General features: G+C 45.9%; 1 protein-coding gene across 2 annotated transcripts in view; it reads right to left on the reverse strand.

The window, feature by feature from the left end:
• LOC109873384 (teneurin-2) overlaps window positions 1-21,245 on the reverse strand; it is a 176,661-nt gene that overhangs the window by 22,393 nt on the left and 133,023 nt on the right. For both annotated transcript variants that reach the window (XM_031808169.1, XM_031808168.1), the window contains 4 exons: window positions 8,115-8,261; window positions 5,332-5,542; window positions 3,006-3,125; window positions 2,584-2,845 (listed from right to left, as the gene is read on the reverse strand). In XM_031808169.1, the coding sequence (XP_031664029.1) occupies window positions 2,584-2,845; window positions 3,006-3,125; window positions 5,332-5,542; window positions 8,115-8,261 (740 nt within the window). The remainder of the gene's footprint in view (window positions 1-2,583; window positions 2,846-3,005; window positions 3,126-5,331; window positions 5,543-8,114; window positions 8,262-21,245) is intronic.

A 21,245-nucleotide genomic window follows, 5' to 3' on the forward strand; every position in this document is an offset into this window, starting at 1 on the left:
GTTACAGGACAAAATAAAAACCCTCCAACCCAAAAAGGCCTGTGGTGTTGATGGTATCCTCAATGAAATGATCAAATATACAGACAACAAATTCCAATTGGCTATACTAAAACTCTTTAACATCATACTTAGCTCTGGCATCTTCCCCAATATTTGGAACCAAGGACTGATCACCCCAATCCACAAAAGTGGAGACAAATTTGACCCCAATAACTACCGTGGAATATGTGTCAACAGTAACCTTGGGAAAATCCTCTGCATTATTATTAACAGCAGACTCGTACATTTCCTCAATGAAAACAATGTACTGAGCAAATGTCAAATTGGCTTTTTACCAAATTACCGTACAACAGACCATGTATTCACCCTGCACACCCTAATTGACAACCAAACAAACCAAAACAAAGGCAAAGTCTTCTCATGCTTTGTTGATTTCAAAAAAGCCTTCGACTCAATCTGGCATGAGGGTCTGCTATACAAACTGATGGAAAGTGGTGTTGGGGGTAAAACATACGACATTATAAAATCCATGTACACAAACAACAAGTGTGCGGTTAAAATAGGCAAAAAACACACACATTTCTTCACACAGGGTCGTGGGGTTAGACAGGGATGCAGCTTAAGCCCCACCCTCTTCAACATATATATCAACGAATTGGCGCGGGCACTAGAAAAGTCTGCAGCACCCGGCCTCCCCCTGCTAGAATCCGAAGTCAAATGTCTGCTGTTTGCTGATGATCTGGTGCTTCTGTCACCAACCAAGGAGGGCCTACAGCAGCACCTAGATCTTATGCACAGATTCTGTCAGACCTGGGCCCTGACAGTAAATCTCAGTAAGACCAAAATAATGGTGTTCCAAAAAAGGTCCAGTCACCAGGACCACAAATACAAATTCCATCTAGACACTGTTGCCCTAGAGCACACAAAAAACTATACATACATTGGCCTAAACATCAGCACCACAGGTAACTTCCACAAAGCTGTGAACGATCTGAGAGACAAGGCAAGAAGGGCATTCTATGCCATCAAAAGAAACATAAATTTCAACATACCAATTAGGATTTGGCTAAAAATACTTGAATCAGTTATAGAGCCCATTGCCCTTTATGGTTGTGAGGTCTGGGGTCCGCTCACCAACCAAGACTTCACAAAATGGGACAAACACCAAATTGAGACTCTGCACTCAGAATTCTGCAAAAATATCCTCCGTGTACAACGTAGAACACCAAATAATGCATGCAGAGCAGAATTAGGCCGATACCCACTAATTATCAAAATCCAGAAAAGAGCTGTTAAATTCTACAACCACCTAAAAGGAAGCGATTCACAAACCTTCCATAACAAAGCCATCACCTACAGAGAGATGAACCTGGAGAAGAGTCCCCTAAGCAAGCTGGTCCTGGGGCTCTGTTCACAAACACAAACACACACTACAGAGCCCCAGGACAGCAGCACAATTAGACCCAACCAAATCATGAGAAAACAAAAAGATAACTACTTAACACATTGGAAAGAATTAACAAAAAACAGAGCAAACTAGAATGCTATTTGGCCCTACACAGAGAGTACACAGCGGCAGAATACCTGACCACTGTGACTGACCCAAAATTAAGGAAAGCCTTGACTATGTACAGACTCAGTGAGCATAGCCTTGCTATTGAGAAAGGCCGCCGTAGGCAGACATGGCTCTCAAGAGAAGACAGGCTATGTGCTCACTGCCCACAAAATGAGGTGGAAACTGAGCTGCACTTCCTAACCTCCTGCCCAATGTATGACCATATTAGAGAGACATATTTCCCTCAGATTACACAGATCCACAAAGAATTCGAAAACAAATCCAATTTTGAAAAACTCCCATATCTACTGGGTGAAATTCCACAGTGTGCCATCACAGCAGCAAGATTTGTGACCTGTTGCCACGAGAAAAGGGCAACCAGTGAAGAACAAACACCATTGTAAATACAACCCATATTTATGCTTATTTATTTTATCTTGTGTCCTTCAGGCATTTGTACATTGTTAGAACACTGTATATATATATAATATGACATTTGTAATGTCTTTACTGTTTTGAAACTTCTGTGTGTGTATGTTATATATTCACTTTGTATGTTGTCTACCTCACTTGCTTTGGCAATGTTAACACATGTTTCCCATGCCAATAAAGCCCTTGAATTGAATTGAATTGAATTGAGAGAGAGAGAAACAGAGCTAGAGAGAAACATAGCGAGCGAGAGAGAGAGAGAGAGAGCTAGAGAGAGAGAAACAGAGCTAGAGAGAGAGAGAGCTAGAGAGAGAGAGAGAGCTAGAGAGAGAGAGAGAAACAGAGCTAGAGAGAGAGAGAGAGCTAGAGAGAGAGAAACAGAGCTAGAGAGAGAGAGAGAGAGGCTAGAGAGAGAAACAGAGCTAGAGAGTTGAGAGAGAGAAACAGAGCTAGAGAGCTAGAGAGAGAGAGCGAGAGAGATAGAGAGCGATAGAGAAGAGAGAGCGCTGTGTATGTATCTGAGTCTCAGGGATGATGTGCCTCTCTGCAGGGTGAGAGCTGAAGAAGGAGGAGCTAGAGAGAGAGTGCTGTGTATGTACCTGAGTCTCAGGGATGATGTGCCTCTCCGCAGGGTGAGAGCTGAAGAAGGAGGAGAGGGGCGAGGCCACCACCACAGGGTCGGGTAGGACGTAGCCGCTGAGGTCACAGGCTGGGATGGTGTTCTCCTCCGTCTTCAGCACCAGCGTGTCCATGGCATAGAACCGGTTCCAGGGTAGCCACACCGTGCGCTCCTGGCTCAGGAACGGAGCTCGCTCGAAGAGCAGGGCCAGAGACACGCCCCCATTGGCCACCAGGTCAAATCTAGAGAGGAACAAAGACAGAGGACAAAGGGGATTTACAAACCCGTTGATCCTCGCCATCCTCAAATCACTCAAAGATATCAAAGTCACCTAAGGGACATAAATCCATTCATACATCTAAAGATCTGTTGTCATATTCAAACACCCAAAAAATCACCTACGTGCCGTCCTGACGAGTCAAGGTGAAGCCATAGTGGGGGTACTTGACAAACGTCACGTTGACCCCCACCAGGGGAGTCCCGTCCGTAGTCACGACCTGGCCTCTGATCAACGCTGCCAGGCTGCAAGAGAGGACATAGCTACAAGGTGAAGGTATGAAGATGGTGTGACAACACATGAATCAAATCTCTTAATGTACAGTGCATTCAGAAAGTATTCAGACCCCTTAACTTTTTCCACATTTTGTTACGTTTACAGCCTTATTATAAAATGGATGAAATTGTTTTTTCCCCCCCTCATCAATCTACACACAGTACTGCATGAAGGCAAAGCAAAAACAGGTTTTTAGAAATGTATAAAATATCAAAAACAGAAATATCACATTACATAAGAATTCAGACCTTTTACTCAGTACTTTGTTGAAACACCTTTGGCAGTAATTACAGCCTCAGGTCTTCTTGGGTATGATGCTACAAGTTTGGCACATCTGTATTTGGGGAGTTTCTCCCATTTTTCTCTGCAGATCCTCTCGTTCATCTTTGCCTCGATCCTAACTAGTCTCCCAGTCCCTGCCTCTGAAAAACATCTCCACAGCATGATGCCGCCGCCACCACCATGCTTCACCGTAGGGATGGTTCCAGGTTTACTCCAGACATGATGCTGCCACCACCATGCTTCACCGTAGGGATGGTTCCAGGTTTACTCCAGACATGATGCCGCCACCACCATGCTTCACCGTAGGGATGGTTACAGGTTTACTCCAGACATGATGCTGCCACCACCATGCTTCACCGTAGGGATGGTTACAGGTTTACTCCAGACATGATGCCGCCACCACCATGCTTCACCGTAGGGATGGTTACAGGTTTACTCCTGACATGACGCTTTGCATTCAGGCCAAAGAGTTCAACCTTGGTTTCATCAGACCAGAGAATCTTGTCTCTCATGGAATAAGTTTGATGCCTTTTGGCAAACTCCAAGCGGACTGTCATGTGCCTTTTACTGACCAGTGGCATCCATCTGGCCGCTCTACCATAAAGGCCTGATTGGTGGAGTGCTCCAGAGATGGTTGCCCTTCTAGAAGGTTCTCCCATCTCCACAGCGGAACTCTGGAGCTCTGTCAGAGTGACCATCGGGTTATTGGTCACCTCCCTGACCAAGGCCCTTCTCCCCGATTGCTCAGTTTAGCCGGGCAGCCAGCTCTAGGAAAAGAGTCTTGGTGGTTCCAAACTTCTTCCATTTAAGAAAGATGGAGGCCACTGTGCTCTTGGGGACCTTTAATGCTGCAGACATTTTTTGGTACCCTTCCCCAGACCTGTGCCTCAACACAATCCTGACCCGGAGCGCTACAATTCCTTCGACCTCATGGCTTTTGCTAAGACGTGCACAGTCAACTGTGGGACCTTATATAGACAGTTGTGTTCCTATCCAAATCATGTACAATCAATTGAATTTTCCACATCTCAAGGATGATCAATGGAAACAGGATGCACCTGAGCTCAATTTCGATTCTCATAGCAAAGGGTCTGAATACTGATGTAAATAAAGTCTTTCTGTTTTTTATTTTTAATACATTTGAAAAAACTTCTAAAAACCTGTTTTCACCTTGTCATTAAGAGGTATTGTGTGGAGATTGATGGGAATTATGTTGTAACGTATCAAAAAAAGAAAAAGTTAAGAGGTCTGAATACTTTCTGGATGCCCTGTGTGACTGTGTGACTGTGATACTGTGATACTGAGTGACTGTGTGACTGTGACTGTGTGACTGTGATACTGTGATACTGAGTGACTGTGTGACTGTGATACTGTGTGACTGTGTGACTGTCTGACTGTGACTGTGTGGCTGTGAGACTGTGTGACTGTGTGACTGTCTGTCTGTGTGACTGTGTGACTGTGATACTGTGATACTGAGTGACTGTGACTGTGTGACTGTGTGACTGTGATACTGTGATACTGAGTGACTGTGACTGTGTGACTGTGATACTGAGTGACTGTGACTGTGTGACTGTGATACTGTGTGACTGTGATACTGTGTGACTGTGTGACTGTGACTGTGTGACTGTGAGACTGTGATACTGTGTGACTGTGTGACTGTGTGACTGTGTGACTGTGTGACTGTGATACTGTGTGACTGTGACTGTGTGACTGTGTGACTGTGTGACTGTGTGACTGTGACTGTGAGACTGTGTGACTGTCTGTCTGTGTGACTGTGTGACTGTGAAAGTCAGTGGTAATTAATGTAGAATATTCTGACCTTATGCTGATGTTTACTGTATAAACAGTTGATTATATCCCGAAGTAAGTAGAATTGATAGATGGGTACACTACCTTGAGTTGAAGGGGTTGTTTCCAGGGATGATGTGGGTGCCATCCCTCCCCACCAGTAACTTGACTCTGTCGTAGAACGATCTGACTTTCAGCGAAGGTGATTGGCTCTGCTGGATGATCTGCAGTGGATCCCTTGCTCCCAGGCACAGTGGATTGGTCAGACACAGACTCTGAGCGCAGCAGTCGGGATCCATGCAGTCTGTCAGTCCGTCTGTAAGGGGGAAGCACATGATAAAATAACCTGGACAGACAGACACCGCTGCAAATAAATAATGATTCAATGGCATTTTTGTTGTTGTTGATTTGTCATGTTTCCTTTTGTTGTTGGGCAGAATAAAACAAGATCGTTGTCAAGCAGAAAACAGTGCAACAAAGAATATTTGAAAACATGCAGGTTTACCATCTTGTGTACCCTCTATACTGTGTCAACACAACATATATTCAAATGTTCATTCCCTTTCCATTCTTTTCACAGGTTCATTTATTTCTCTTCAACTAATGTTATATATTCATTAGGATGTGTGTGGTATTTTTGCCTCATTCTCAATTAAAAAAAAAACATTTTTATTTACTTTACCTTTATGTAACTAGGCAAGTCAGTTAAGAACAAATTCTTATTTACAATAACGGCCTACCCCCGGCCAAACCCCAAACAGGACGATACCGGGCCAATTGTGCGCTGCCCTATGGGACTCCCAATCACGGCCGGTTGTGATACAGCCTGGAATCAAACCAGGGTCTGTAGTGACACCTCTAGCACTGAGATGCAGTGCCTTAGACCTCTGTGATACAGCCTGGAATCAAACCAGGGTCTGTAGTGACACCTCTAGCACTGAGATGCAGTGCCTTAGACCGCTGCGCCACTCAGGAGCCTACAAAGGAAGTTCTCCTTCAGAAATGGTGATCTGCACCCTTCTCCCCAGCACAGTGCCCGCCTGTCGTACTTTTAATCAAAACCAATGACACTGACATCAAAGTCAAACAGGACATCACTCACAACCCTGAGGGCGAATCCTCTCTCTCTCTCTCTGCATACTAACACAAGCAAGCGTGTTAATTCAGAACTGTCAAAACAAACACTTTCAACTATGCAAACTACTTTCAGACTTTGTAAACTTTTTCTGTCTGATCTTTCAGCTTTTATTTGGTGAAATAAAACAGACAGAGACAAACAGAGAGGGAGGGAGACTGATAAACACCCGACAGACAGATTAAGGAAGTGAGGATTTTTTTTGATGAACCTCAACAGCCAGCCTGCCAGGCATCCAGCCACACATTGAAATGGACTGGCTGTAAGACTGTTAAAACCCCCTATCGTCGTCAGAGCATATTACCCTATTGCTCAGACCAGAGAGATTAAAGATGAAAGGCCTCCAGGGGGCTGCATTGAGATACCTGGAAGCATAGCATGCGGACTCAATTGCCTGACATGTCACAGAGAAAGCTCTCTATAAGATCGACATAGCTCTGGCCTCGGCACACTACTTAGCCGCTAAGCAAGGAAAAATAGTCACGGGTATCATTTTCATGTTAGATAACACTGCACTGACAGATTGAATGGGGCTGGCTGGCTGCTTGGAGAGGAGCTGGCTGCTTGGGGAGGAGCTGGCTGCTTGGAGAGGAGCTGGCTGCTTGGGGAGGAGCTGGCTGCTTGGAGAGGAGCTGGCTGCTTGGAGAGGAGCTGGCTGCTTGGGGAGGAGCTGGCTGCTTGGAGAGGAGCTGGCTGCTTGGAGAGGAGCTGGCTTCTTGGAGAGGAGCTGGCTGCTTGGGGAGGAGCTGCTGCTTGGAGAGGAGCTGGCTGCTTGGGGAGGAGCTGGCTGCTTGGGGAGGAGCTGGCTGCTTGGAGAGGAGCTGGCTGCTTGGAGAGGAGCTGGCTGCTTGGGGAGGAGCTGGCTGCTTGGAGAGGAGCTGGCTTCTTGGAGAGGAGCTGGCTGCTTGGGGAGGAGCTGCTGCTTGGAGAGGAGCTGGCTGCTTGGAGAGGAGCTGGCTGCTTGGAGAGGAGCTGGCTGCTTGGAGAGGAGCTGGCTGCTTGGAGAGGAGCTGGCTGCTTGGGGAGGAGCTGGCTGCTTGGAGAGGAGCTGGCTGCTTGGAGAGGAGCTGGCTGCTTGGAGAGGAGCTGGCTGCTTGGAGAGGAGCTGCTGCTTGGAGAGGAGCTGGCTGCATCTCCGAGGCGTCTTTGATCCTCTCACAAATGGTCACAGGAGGGGGGGGGGGGGGGGGGGGGGTCACTTAATCCTCCATCAGGGAGGGTTGAGGAGGTAATACGGACATCCATCTCCGCAAACTCCAGGTCACTGATGCACTCTGGGGAGGAGGAGGTGAAGACGGCATCGATTCAACCAGCTTCTCCTCTCTCCCCCGCCTGCTCAACGCTAGCTCACACAGACAGAAGGATTCCATAATTGGGCCATTCAGGCCTGATAACACCAGACTCACAATCACACCTCTCTGATCCTGGAGCAACTCACTGGGAGGAAACCTCTAGGAGAAACCCAGGCAGGCGTCTGGCTGACTGCTGCTAGTCCGGGAGAATCAACGAGCTTGTCAATTGCCATACCTGAGAGATGCTGCTGTGCCTTACAAGTGGATATTTAGAGGAAATAAATATATATATTTCCCTCGTCAGCAGTATAGTTTCACAAATACTGTAAGTACTGTTGATTCCAAATCAAATAATGAGTCATACATAGGAATGTCATATCTTCATGTTTCTTTTCATAGGAAAATCTACCAAGTGGACACAGCATTCCTCAGCCTTCCTCCTGGGAACCTTCACCACTCACCTCCTTCGTTGTCCTTGTTGTCGGCACAGGAGATCTCCATGGCAACACTGCAGCCAGGTCCTCTCCAGCCAGTGTGGCAATCACAGTGCCAGCTGTTCTGACCCAGGCTGCATTGACCATTCCTGTTACACTGACCAGGACAACCATCTGAGAAAGAGAGAGGAGGTGGGGAGGAGAGGGAGGGAGGGAGGGGGGAGAGGGAGGGGGGGGAAAGAGAAGGGGTAGGGAGAGAGGGATGGAGGGAGGAGGGAGGGAGAGAAGGGGTAGGGAGGGAGAGGGTAGGGAGGGAAGGATGGAGGGAGGGAGGGGGGAAGGAGAGGGAGGGAGAGAGAGAAGGGGGAGGGAGGGATGGAGGGGGGAGGGAGGGAGAGAAGGGGGAGGGAGGGAAGGATGGAGGGGGAGGGAGGGAGGGAGGGAGGGAGGGAGGGAGGGAGGGAGGGAGGGAGGGAGGGAGGGAGGGAGGGAGAGAATGGGGAGGGAGGGATGGAGGGGGGGAGGGAGGGAGAGAAGGGGGAGGGAGGGAAGGATGGAGGGGGAGGGAGGGAGGGAGAGAAGGGGGAGGGAGGAAAAGAGAGGAGGGGTGGATGGGACCAGAGAAGAGGTCAGTAATTGTGATTTAGTGACAGAGTAACTTGCACCAGCTCACCAACTTTATATCTTTAGTCTCTGTCTGACGTTGCAGGACACAATAAGCGCTATAAAAAACACTATTGATTACATGGCAGGGGGATTGCATTTCATCATAACAAGCTATATACCCTAGCATCACAAAGGAGGGGTTTGGTGTGCGATAAATTGTTTTCTTCAATATCCATTCACAGCAAAGTGTATTCAATAAAGGAGAATAAGTTCACAGCCGATTAATTTGCGGTGGTTGATTTGCCTCTGGAGGCTGGCCCGGGGTGTAGTGCTGCCTCATGAGAGAATTTGATTAGGGGAAGCTGATGAGATTACAAGACACAGGGAGTGAGATCAACAGGAGAGATGCTTTACAGTATATCATTGACGACTGCAGTCGATGATATACACCCTCAGAAGATGTAATATTCTCCCAGGCTAGGTGAATGAAGAGGACATAATGAATGTGGCTGGGACATCTGTCTCAGTGGTGTAAGGTAGTCTGTACAGGAGACCAGAGGAATGGGACCAGGCTGTGGGAAGGTATTGGACTGTAAATCTACATAACTCACCCATGGTATTTAATGAATTACCATCTCCAAGGTCAAAGGAGCAATCCTCTCTGAGAGAGGCGATGAGAAACTTGAATCTATAAACTGTATTTAATAATCAGACACTTTCGTTCGAATGGATGAACATTTAAGTTTTTTTTTACTGAACAGACAAAAATCTCATTAAAGTGTATTAACCTTTTACTTTAAGCCAGCTTAACAACATGGCTGCCGTTCCTGATGAGGAGCACCACAGTCATTAGCATCCCAAGAGGGATGAGCACGCAGCTCCTCTGGTACGGCCCATCTATAAGTATTCCTACCTACGGCTGGGCAGATGCAGTTGAAAGGCCAAGTCCATTAATATTCCTATGGAGAATGCTGCAGCAGAAATAGCAGCCTACTTAACATGGAGTAGAAATGCTAATGTGCACTGCTAGCTAACTGTGTGTTAGCGTTTACAACTATACGTAGCTAGACAGAGAGACGAGCTAACAGGTAGAGACACTCACAAACAGATACAGACAGAGCAAACCTTACACATGTTAGTTTTGTGTTTAACAAAGTAGAAGAGAAAAAAACCAATGCACTGGGGACTGTTATGAAGGAGTGTACTAGCTGGATATCCCTATAGGAGGGATCAATGGAGATACTAGCGAATGGGAGTTAGCATTTGTATTTGTATTTATTTTGGATCCCAATTAGCTGTTGCCAAAGCAGCAGTTACTCTTCCTGGGGTCCAGCAAAATTAAGGCAGTTTATACAAAACATTCACAGATTTCACAACACACTGTGTGCCCTCAGACCCCTACTCCACCACTACCACATATCTACACTACTAAATCCATGTGTGTGTATAATGTGTAAGTTATTGTGTGTGTGTCTGTGCCAATGTTTGTGTTGCATTACACTACTGTAACTCTAAAACAACAACTAAGTACACACTTAATTTTTATTTTTTTTAACCTTTATTTAACTAGGCAAGTGAGTTAAGAACAAATTCTTATTTTCAATGACGGCCTACTGGGGAACAGTGGGTTAACTGCCTGTTCAGGGGCAGAACGACAGATTTGTATCTTGTCAGCTCGGAGGTTTGAACTTGCAACCTTCCGGTTACTAGTCCAACGCTCTAACCACTAGGCTATCCTGCCGCCCCTACACTCTAACCACTAGGCTACCCTGCCGCCCCTACACTCTAACCACTAGGCTACCCTGCCGCCCCTACACTCTAACCACTAGGCTACCCTGCCGCCCCTACACTCTAACCACTAGGCTACCCTGCCGCCCCTACACTCTAACCACTAGGCTACCCTGCCGCCTCTACACTCTAACCACTAGGCTACCCTGTACACACTTCACAATACTAAGGATGCCACTTCACCCCTCTACACAGCTCTATTTTAGGCCTGGGGAACTAATGAACAAATCAGACCACCACTTAGCCAAATACAATACCTTGTTCCAAGCTATGCTCAAAAGTTAGCATAAAAACAAAACCATGTCGGGGTTTGAGAAGATGTTTGTGTGTAGAGGAGGAAGTGGGGTTCTCAACATGGCGTGGTTCATCACAGGTAAAAGAGGAGTGAGATGGAGGGGACTGACATCAAGACCACCTGCATCTCGCTCATCTTTACCTGGGGGAAAAAAACACACTATTTAAGGCAACAGAGCGCAAAGTTGATTGCGTGTTTCTCACTGAAACAAACATGGCTGTCTTCAGACTGTAGTACTGCTCTTTATCAAGTCCCCCCCCCAGACTACAGCTTTTCATACTCTATCAGAAAAGGGGAAAGGTTGGGGGAAAAGCCTCTATTTTTACTAAATGCTCTCAGCTGTAAGGACATTTGGTTTTGGAGAATGGGTCTTTTGAGCATCATGCTATACTGATTAAATGTCAGCCACCAATGCATCGTGTTATACTGTTTAAATGTCAGCCACCAGTACTGGCCATAACCCTGTATAGGCCACCAAAACACTGACCCACTTTCTTTACCGATTTCTCTGAACCATTATCTATTGTCTTTGAGAACTATGAGAAAATCATCGTGTTGGGCGATTTTAATATTCATGCTGGCAAAGAGACTGACTTCAAGGCCACTGAATTTATGAATCTCTTGAGCTCTATGGACTTTATCCAACATATTACTGGGCCCATCCATAACCACAGCCATACTCTGGACATGGTTATTACCAAGGGGCTTTCTACTGGGCCCACCCATAACCGTGACCATACTCTGGACCTGGTTATTACCAAGGGGCTTTCTACTGGGCCCACCCATAACCGTGACCATACTCTGGACCTGGTTATTACCAAGGGGCTTTCTACTGGGCCCACCCATAACCGTGACCATACTCTGGACCTGGTTATTACCAAGGGGCTTTCTACTGGACCTGGTTATTACCAAGGGGCTTTCTGCTGGACCTGGTTATTACCAAGGGGCTTTCTAAAGGGCCTGGTTATTACCAAGGGGCTTTCGACTAGACCTGGTTATTACCAAGGGGCTTTCTACTGGACCTGGTTATTACCAATGGGTTTTCTACTGGACCTGGTTATTACCAAGGGGTTTTCTACTGGACCTGGTTATTACCAAGGGGCTTTCTACTGGACCTGGTTATTACCAAGGGGCTTTTTACTAGACCTGGTTATTACCAAGGGGCTTTCTACTGGACCTGGTTATTGCTAAGGGGCTTTCTACTGGGCCTGGTTATTACCAAGGGGTTTTCTACTGGACCTGGTTATTACCAAGGGGCTTTCGACTAGACCTGGTTATTACCAAGGGGCTTTCTACTGGACCTGGTTATTACCAAGGGGCGTTCTACTGGACCTGGTTATTACCAAGGAGCTTTCTACTGGACCTGATTATTACCAAGGGGCTTTCTACTGGACCTGGTTATTACCAAGGGGCTTTCTACTGGACCTGGTTATTACCAAGGGGCTTTCTACTGGACCTGGTTATTACCAAGGGGCTTTCGACTAGACCTGGTTATTACCAAGGGGCTTTCTACTGGACCTGGTTATTACCAAGGGGCTTTCTCCTGGACCTGATTATTACCAAGGGGCTTTCTACTGGACCTGGTTATTACCAAGGGGCTTTCTACTGGACCTGGTTATTACCAAGGGGCTTTCTACTGGACCTGGTTATTACCAAGGGGCTTTCTTACTGGACCTGGTTATTACCAAGGGGCTTTCTTACTGGACCTGGTTATTACCAAGGGGCTTTCTACTGGACCTGGTTATTATCAAGGGGCTTTCTACTGGACCTGGTTATTACCAAGGGGCTTTCTACTGGACCTGGTTATTACCAAGGGGCTTTCTCCTGGACCTGATTATTACCAAGGGGCTTTTTACAAGACATGATTATTACCAAGGGGCTTTCGACTAGACCTGGTTATTACCAAGGGGCTTTTTACTAGACCTGGTTATTACCAAGGGGCTTTCTACTGGACCTGGTTATTACCAAGGGGTTTTCTACTGGACCTGGTTATTACCAAGGGGCTTTCTACTGGGCCTGGTTATTACCAAGGGGCTTTCTACTGGGCCTGATTATTACCAAGGGGCTTTCTCCTGGACCTGGTTATTACCAAGGGGCTTTCTCCTGGACCTGGTTATTACCAAGGGGCTTTCTCTGGACCTGATTATTACCAAGGGGCTTTCTACTGGACCTGGTTATTACCAAGGGGCTTTCTTACTGGACCTGGTTATTACCAAGGGGCTTTCTTACTGGACCCGGTTATTACCAAGGGGTAATCTACTGGACCTGGTTATTACCAAGGGGCTTTCTTACTGGACCTGGTTATTACAAGGGGCTTTCTACTGGACCTGGTTATTACCAAGGGGCTTTCTTACTGGACCTGGTTATTACCAAGGGGCTTTCTTACTGGACCTGGTTATTACAAAGGGGCTTTCTTACTGGACCTGGTTATTACCAAGGGGCTTTCTTACTGGACCTGGTTATTACCAAGGGGCTTTCTACTGGACCTGGTTATTACCAAGGGGCTTTCATACTGGACCTGGTTATTACCAAGGGGCTTTCTACTGGACCTGGTTATTACCAAGGGGCTTTCTACTGGACCTGGTTATTACCAAGGGGCTTTCTTACTGGACCTGGTTATTACCAAGGGGCTTTCTTACTGGACCTGGTTATTACCAAGGGGCTTTCTTACTGGGCCGGGTTATTACCAGGGGGCTTTCTTACTGGACCTGGTTATTACCAAGGGGCTTTCTTACTGGACCTGGTTATTACCAAGGGGCTTTCTTACTGGACCTGGTTATTACCAAGGGGCTTTCTTACTGGGCCTGGTTATTACCAAGGGGCTTTCTTACTGGACCTGGTTATTACCAAGGGGCTTTCTTACTGGACCTGGTTATTACCAAGGGGCTTTCTTACTGGACCTGGTTATTACCAAGGGGCTTTCTACTGGACCTGGTTATTACCAAGGGGCTTTCTACTGGACCTGGTTATTACCAAGGGGTTTTCTACTGGATCTGGTTATTACCAAGGGACTTTCTTACTGGACCTGGTTATTACCAAGGGGCTTTCTTACTGGACCTGGTTATTACCAAGGGGCTTTCTACTGGACCTGGTTATTACCAAGGGGCTTTCTACTGGACCTGGTTATTACCAAGGGGCTTTCTACTGGACCTGGTTATTACCAAGGGGCTTTCTACTGGACCTGGTTATTACCAAGGGGCTTTCTTACTGGACCTGGTTATTACCAAGGGGCTTTCTACTGGACCTGGTTATTACCAAGGGGCTTTCTACTGGACCTGGTTATTACCAAGGGGCTTTCTACTGGACCTGGTTATTACCAAGGGGCTTTCTACTGGACCTGGTTATTACCAAGGGGTGTTCTACTGGACCTGGTTATTACCAAGGGGCTTTCTACTGGACCTGATTATTACCAAGGGGCTTTCTACTGGACCTGGTTATTACCAAGGGGCTTTCTACTGGACCTGGTTATTACCAAGGGGCTTTTTACTGGGCCTGGTTATTACCAAGGGGCTTTCTTACTGGACCTGGTTATTACCAAGGGGCTTTCTACTGGACCTGATTATTACCAAGGGACTTTCTACTGGACCTGGTTATTACCAAGGGGCTTTCTTCCTGGACCTGGTTATTACCAAGGGACTTTCTACTGGACCTGGTTATTACCAAGGGGATTTCTTCCTGGACCTGGTTATTACCAAGGGGCTTTCTACTGGACCTGGTTATTACCAAGGGGCTTTCTACTGGACCTGGTTATTACCGAGGGGCTTTCTACTGGACCTGGTTATTACCAAGGGGCTTTCTTACTGGACCTGGTTATTACCAAGGGGCTTTCTTACTGGACCTGATTATTACCAAGGGGCTTTCTACTGGACCTGGTTATTACCAAGGGGTTTTCTACTGGACCTGGTTATTACCAAGGGGCTTTCTTACTGGACCTGGTTATTACCAAGGGGCTTTCTTACTGGACCTGGTTATTACCAAGGGGCTTTCTACTGGACCTGGTTATTACCAAGGGACTTTCTACCGGACCTGGTTATTACCAAGGGGCTTTCTACTGGACCTGGTTATTACCAAGGGACTTTCTACTGGACCTGGTTATTACCAAGGGGCTTTCTTACTGGACCTGGTTATTACCAAGGGGCTTTCTACTGGACCTGGTTATTACCAAGGGGCTTTCTATTGGACCTGGTTATTACCAAGGGGCTTTCTACTGGACCTGGTTATTACCAAGGGGCTTTCTACTGGACCTGGTTATTACCAAGGGGCTTTCTTACTGGACCTGGTTATCACCAGGGGGCTTTCTTACTGGACCTGGTTATTACCAAGGGGCTTTCTTACTGGACCTGGTTATTACCAAGGGGCTTTCTTACTGGACCTGGTTATTACCAGGGGGCTTCTACTGGACCTGGTTATTACCAAGGGGCTTTCTTACTGGACCTGGTTATTACCAAGGGGCTTTCTTACTGGACCTGGTTATTACCAAGGGGCTTTCTACTGGACCTGGTTATTACCAAGGGGCTTTCTTACTGGACCTGGTTATTACCAAGGGGATTTCTTACTGGACCTGGTTATTACCAAGGGGATTTCTTACTGGACCTGGTTATTACCAAGGGGCTTTCTACTGGACCTGGTTATTACCAAGGGGCTTTCTACTGGACCTGGTTATTACCAAGGGGTTTTCTACTGGACCTGGTTATTACCAATGGGCTTTCTTACTGGACCTGGTTATTACCAAGGGGCTTTCTACTGGACCTGGTTATTACCAAGGGGCTTTCGACTAGACCTGGTTATTACCAAGGGGCTTTCTACTGGACCTGGTTATTACCAAGGGGCGTTCTACTGGACCTGGTTATTACCAAGGGGCTTTCTACTGGACCTGATTATTACCAAGGGGCTTTCTACTGGACCTGGTTATTACCAAGGGGCTTTCTACTGGAACTGGTTATTACCAAGGGGCTTTCTTACTGGACCTGGTTATTACCAAGGGGCTTTCTTACTGGACCTGGTTATTACCAGGGGGTTTTCTACTGGACCTGGTTATTATCAAGGGGCTTTCTACTGGACCTGGTTATTACCAAGGGGCTTTCTCCTGGACCTGGTTATTACCAAGGGGCTTTCTCCTGGACCTGATTATTACCAAGGGGCTTTTTACAAGACATGATTATTACCAAGGGGCTTTCGACTAGACCTGGTTATTACCAAGGGGCTTTTTACTAGACCTGGTTATTACCAAGGGGCTTTCTCCTGGACCTGGTTATTACCAAGGGGTTTTCTACTGGACCTGGTTATTACCAAGGGGCTTTCTACTGGGCCTGGTTATTACCAAGGGGCTTTCTCCTGGACCTGGTTATTACCACGGGGCTTTCTCCTGGACCTGGTTATTACCAAGGGGCTTTCTACTGGACCTGATTATTACCAAGGGGCTTTCTACTGGACCTGGTTATTACCAAGGGGCTTTCTACTGGACCTGGTTATTACCAAGGGGCTTTCTTACTGGACCTGGTTATTAACAGGGGGCTTTCTTACTGGACCTGGTTATTACCAAGGGGCTTTCTTACTGGACCTGGTTATTACCAAGGGGCTTTCTTACTGGACCTGGTTATTACCAGGGGGCTTCTACTGGACCTGGTTATTACCAAGGGGCTTTCTTACTGGACCTGGTTATTACCAAGGGGCTTTCTTACTGGACCTGGTTATTACCAAGGGGCTTTCTTACTGGACCTGGTTATTACCAGGGGGCTTCTACTGGACCTGGTTATTACCAAGGGGCTTTCTTACTGGACCTGGTTATTACCAAGGGGCTTTCTTACTGGACCTGGTTATTACCAAGGGGCTTTCTTACTGGACCTGGTTATTACCAATGGGCTTTCTATTGGACCTGGTTATTACCAAGGGGCTTTCTACTGGACCTGGTTATTACCAAGGGGTTTTCTACTGGACCTGGCTATTACCAAGGGGCTTTCTTACTGGACCTGGTTATTACCAAGGGGCTTTCTCCTGGACCTGGTTATTACCAAGGGGCTTTCTACTGGACCTGATTATTACCAAGGGGCTTTCTACTGGACCTGGTTATTACCAAGGGGCTTTCTACTGGACCTGGTTATTACCAAGGGGCTTTCTTACTGGACCTGGTTATTACCAGGGGGCTTTCTTACTGGACCTGGTTATTACCAAGGGGCTTTCTTACTGGACCTGGTTATTACCAAGGGGCTTTCTTACTGGACCTGGTTATTACCAGGGGGCTTCTACTGGACCTGGTTATTACCAAGGGGCTTTCTTACTGGACCTGGTTATTACCAAGGGGCTTTCTTACTGGACCTGGTTATTACCAAGGGGCTTTCTTACTGGACCTGGTTATTACCAGGGGGCTTCTACTGGACCTGGTTATTACCAAGGGGCTTTCTTACTGGACCTGGTTATTACCAAGGGGCTTTCTTACTGGACCTGGTTATTACCAAGGGGCTTTCTTACTGGACCTGGTTATTACCATGGGGCTTTCTACTGGACCTGGTTATTACCAAGGGGCTTTCTATTGACATTTCCTCTATTGTTGATGTTGCTTTATCTGATCGCCGCTGTGTGTTTTACTACCTTGGTGCTCATAGCGCAGGGTAATACTGTACGCATTATTAAGTGTGTTTGAAGAATACACCATCAATCTATTCTGCCTTCCTCTTGTGATGATTAAGTTGTTAACTTTAATAGTAAATGAAGGGCAACTATTGATGGCCTAGCTGCAGTAAAATTGAAAAAGGACACATGCAAACAGAGAACCCCTTTGGATGAGTGAGGAAACAAATCTGTTTAAAGAGAAATTACAGAAAGGCAGAGTGGAAGTGGATGAAGTTGCAGGTCCATTATGATATACTGAGAGAGCAACTTGACATATATAACAAGACAATAGAACATGCCAGAAGGGCTCATTTCTCTAACTTGATCACTGATAATCAGAATCATTTGAGAGTGCTCTTCTCAACCATTGATGGCCTGATAAATCTTACTCTCCACAAACATATGGGAACTTTCCTCCACATGTAAATGTGATGAGTTTGCAGCATATTTCAGAGATAAGATAACAAACACTAGGCTGGGTATCAGTCAAGCAAGACCTGATGAGAAGTTTGATGATGTGTGTCCTTAGCCTACCACACAAAGGCACTATTAATTTATTTTCCCTGGTGGACACAGACATGCTAGGGAAAGTGATATCACAACTTAAGCTTTCTACATGCCTTCTCGATCCTATCCCCACAACCTTCTTCAAAACTGTTTTTTAATTGCATATCTGAAGAAGTGCTAATCACGGGGCGGCAGGGTAGCCTAGTGGTTAGAGCGTTGGACTAGTAACCGGAAGGTTGTGAGTTCAAACCCCTGAGCTGACAAAGTACAAATCTGTTGTTCTGCCCCTGAACAGGCAGTTAACCCACTGTTCCCAGGCCATCATTGAAAATAAGAATTTGTTCTTAACTGACTTGCCTGGTTAAATAAAGGTACAATTAAAACTCACTGTTCACCAGCACCTTCCCCACTGCACTAAAAACTTCTATGGTAAAACCCTTTCTGAAGAAATTTCTTATAGATTCTTCAGCTCTTAGCAATTTTCAGCCAATCTCCAACCTTCTATCCTTAAGTACAATTCTGGAGAAATTGGATTTTAAACAGCTAAATGATTTTCTAAGTACCAACTGTAGTAAAATTCCAGTTTGGTTTTCATGCCCACTACAGCACAGAGACAAGCCTTAGTTAGTGTGGTAAATTATTCTAGAGCCACCACAGATGCCAAACAGCTTTCTACCCTTGCACTGTTGGAATTATACTGAACAAAAATATAAACGCAACATGCAACAATTTCTCTGATTTTATTGAGTTATAGTTCATATCAGTCAATTGAAATAAATGCATTAGGCCCTAATCTATGGATTTCACATGACTGGGCAGTGACGCAGCCATGGGTGGGCCTGGGAGGGCATAGGCCCACCCAGTGGGGAGCCAAAGCCCAGCCAATTGATATGGGTTTTCCCCACAAAAGGGCTTTATTACAGACAGAAATACTCCTCAGCACCACCTCAGATGAACCTGCAGTTGAAGAAGATGGATGTGGAGGTCCTGGGCTGGCGTGGTTACACGTGGTCTGCGATTGTGAGGCCGGTTGGATGCACTGACAAATTCTCTAAAACAACGTTGGAGGTGGCTTATGGTAGAGAAATTAACATTACATTCTCTGACAACAGCTATGGTGGAGACAGCATGTCAGCATGCCAATTGCATGCTCCCTCAAAACTTTAGACATCTGTGGTATTGTGTTGTGTGACAAAACTGCACATTTTAGAATAGCCTTTTATTGTCCCCAGCACAAGGTGCACCTGTGTAATCAACATTCTGTTTAATCAGCTTCTTGTTATGCCACACCTGTCAGCTGGATACATCCACACCTGTCAGGTGGATGGATTATCTTGGCAAAGGAGAAATGCTCACTAACAGGGATATAAATACATTTGTGGTCAAAATTTGAGAGAAATAAGCTTTTTTGTGCGTATGGACATTTTCGGGATCTTTTATTTCAGCTTGTGAAACATGGGACCAACACTTTCCATGTTGCGTGTATATTTGTTCAGTATATCTTAACATTGTAATGATAATCAGAGAACAGGCATGTGGAACATTTCTGTGATCTTTTATTTCAACTCATGAACACTTCACACGTTGCGTTTATATTTAATGTTCAGTAGAAGTTTATATTTAATGTTCAGTATAAGTTTATATTTAATGTTCAGTATAAGTTTATATTTAATGTTCAGTATAAGTTTATATTTAATGTTCGGTATAAGTTTATATTTAATGTTCATGTTACGGCTTTCTAGTGGTGATGAATGAGAGTCGGACCAAACTGCAGCGTGTCGATTGCGATCCATATTTAATGAACAAAACGTAACACGAAATAAACACAAACACTACAAAACAAAGAACGAAACGAAAACCGAAACAGCCTTGTGTAAAACTAACATAGAACAGATAGGACAATCACCCACGACAAACTCAAAGAATATGGCTGCCTAAATATGGTTCCCAATCAGAGACAACGATAAGCACCTGCCTCTGATTGAGAATCACTCCAGACAGCCATAGACTTTGCTAGAAAACCCCACTAGCTACAATCCCAAATATCTACACACCAAAACCCCAAGACAAAACACACCACAATACAAAAACTCCATGCCACACCCTGGCCTGACCCAATACATGAAGAAAAACACAAAATACTAGGACCAGGGCGTGACAGTTCAGTATAAGTTTATATTTAATGTTCAGTATAAGTGCTGCATTCGACACTGTTGACTATGATGTCCTTCTGGATAGACTGGAGAGGTGGGTTGGTCTCTCAAGGTCCAGTTCTAAATGGGCTTAGGACCTATTTAACCGGTCCAGAGAGTTCTTTTGTCACCCTTGGTGTGCATAACTCAAGAGAAAATAGATATCACATGGTTCCACATGGTTTGATTTTGGGTCTGTTACGGTTCGGTATATATGTTACCCCCTTGGCAGCGTTATCAGAAAGCACAGCATTGATTTTCATTGCTACGCAGACGATTAACAACTCTACATTTCTGTGTCACCACATTTTAGATTATGAACTAAAATTTCAAATCACACATTAGGAATGTGACCAAACTAGCTTTTCTTACCGTCTGAGGAACATTGCCAAGGTGTGGACATTTCTCTCTCAGGCTGATACAGAGAGACTCATCCATGCTTTTATTACAAGCAGGCTTGACTACTGTAATGCTTTCCTGTTTGGTCAACCCAAGAAAGACAACTGCAAAACATACAGAATGCTGCAGCGTGGGTACTGACCAAGACCAGACAGAGAGCACACATTACACCGGTTTTAAGGTCTCTGCACTGTAAAACATACAGAATGCTGCAGGGTACTGACCAAGACCAGACAGAGCACACATCACACTGGTTTTAAGGTCTCTGCACTGTAAAACATACAGAATGCTGCAGGGTACTGACCAAGACCAGACAGAGAGCACACATTACACTGGTTTTAAGGTCTCTGCACTGTAAAACACACAGAATGCTGCAGGGTACTGACCAAGACCAGACAGAGAGCACACATCACACTGGTTTTAAGGTCTCTGTACTGTAAAACATACAGAATGCTGCAGCGTGGGTACTGACCAAGACCAGACAGAGAGCACACATCACACCGGTTTTAAGGTCTCTGCACTGGCTGCCTGTGAGTTTTAGAAATCATTTTAAGATTCTTCTATTGGTTTTTAAATCAATCCACGACTGTGCTGCCCTAAACACGCCAGACATCCTTTTTACTTACTATCCCCCCCAGCCTCTGGAATAGCCTGCCAGAGAATCTGGTTGGGGCCGAAACTGTGGACATGAGATGGAGGTGATTCTCAACATGACGTGGTTCATCACAGTAAAGTGGAGAGGAGACGAAGCTCCTTCTTCAC

The sequence above is a fragment of the Oncorhynchus kisutch genome, linkage group LG28 (genome assembly GCF_002021735.2).
Source record: "Oncorhynchus kisutch isolate 150728-3 linkage group LG28, Okis_V2, whole genome shotgun sequence".
NCBI classification, from domain to species: Eukaryota; Metazoa; Chordata; class Actinopteri; order Salmoniformes; family Salmonidae; genus Oncorhynchus; species Oncorhynchus kisutch.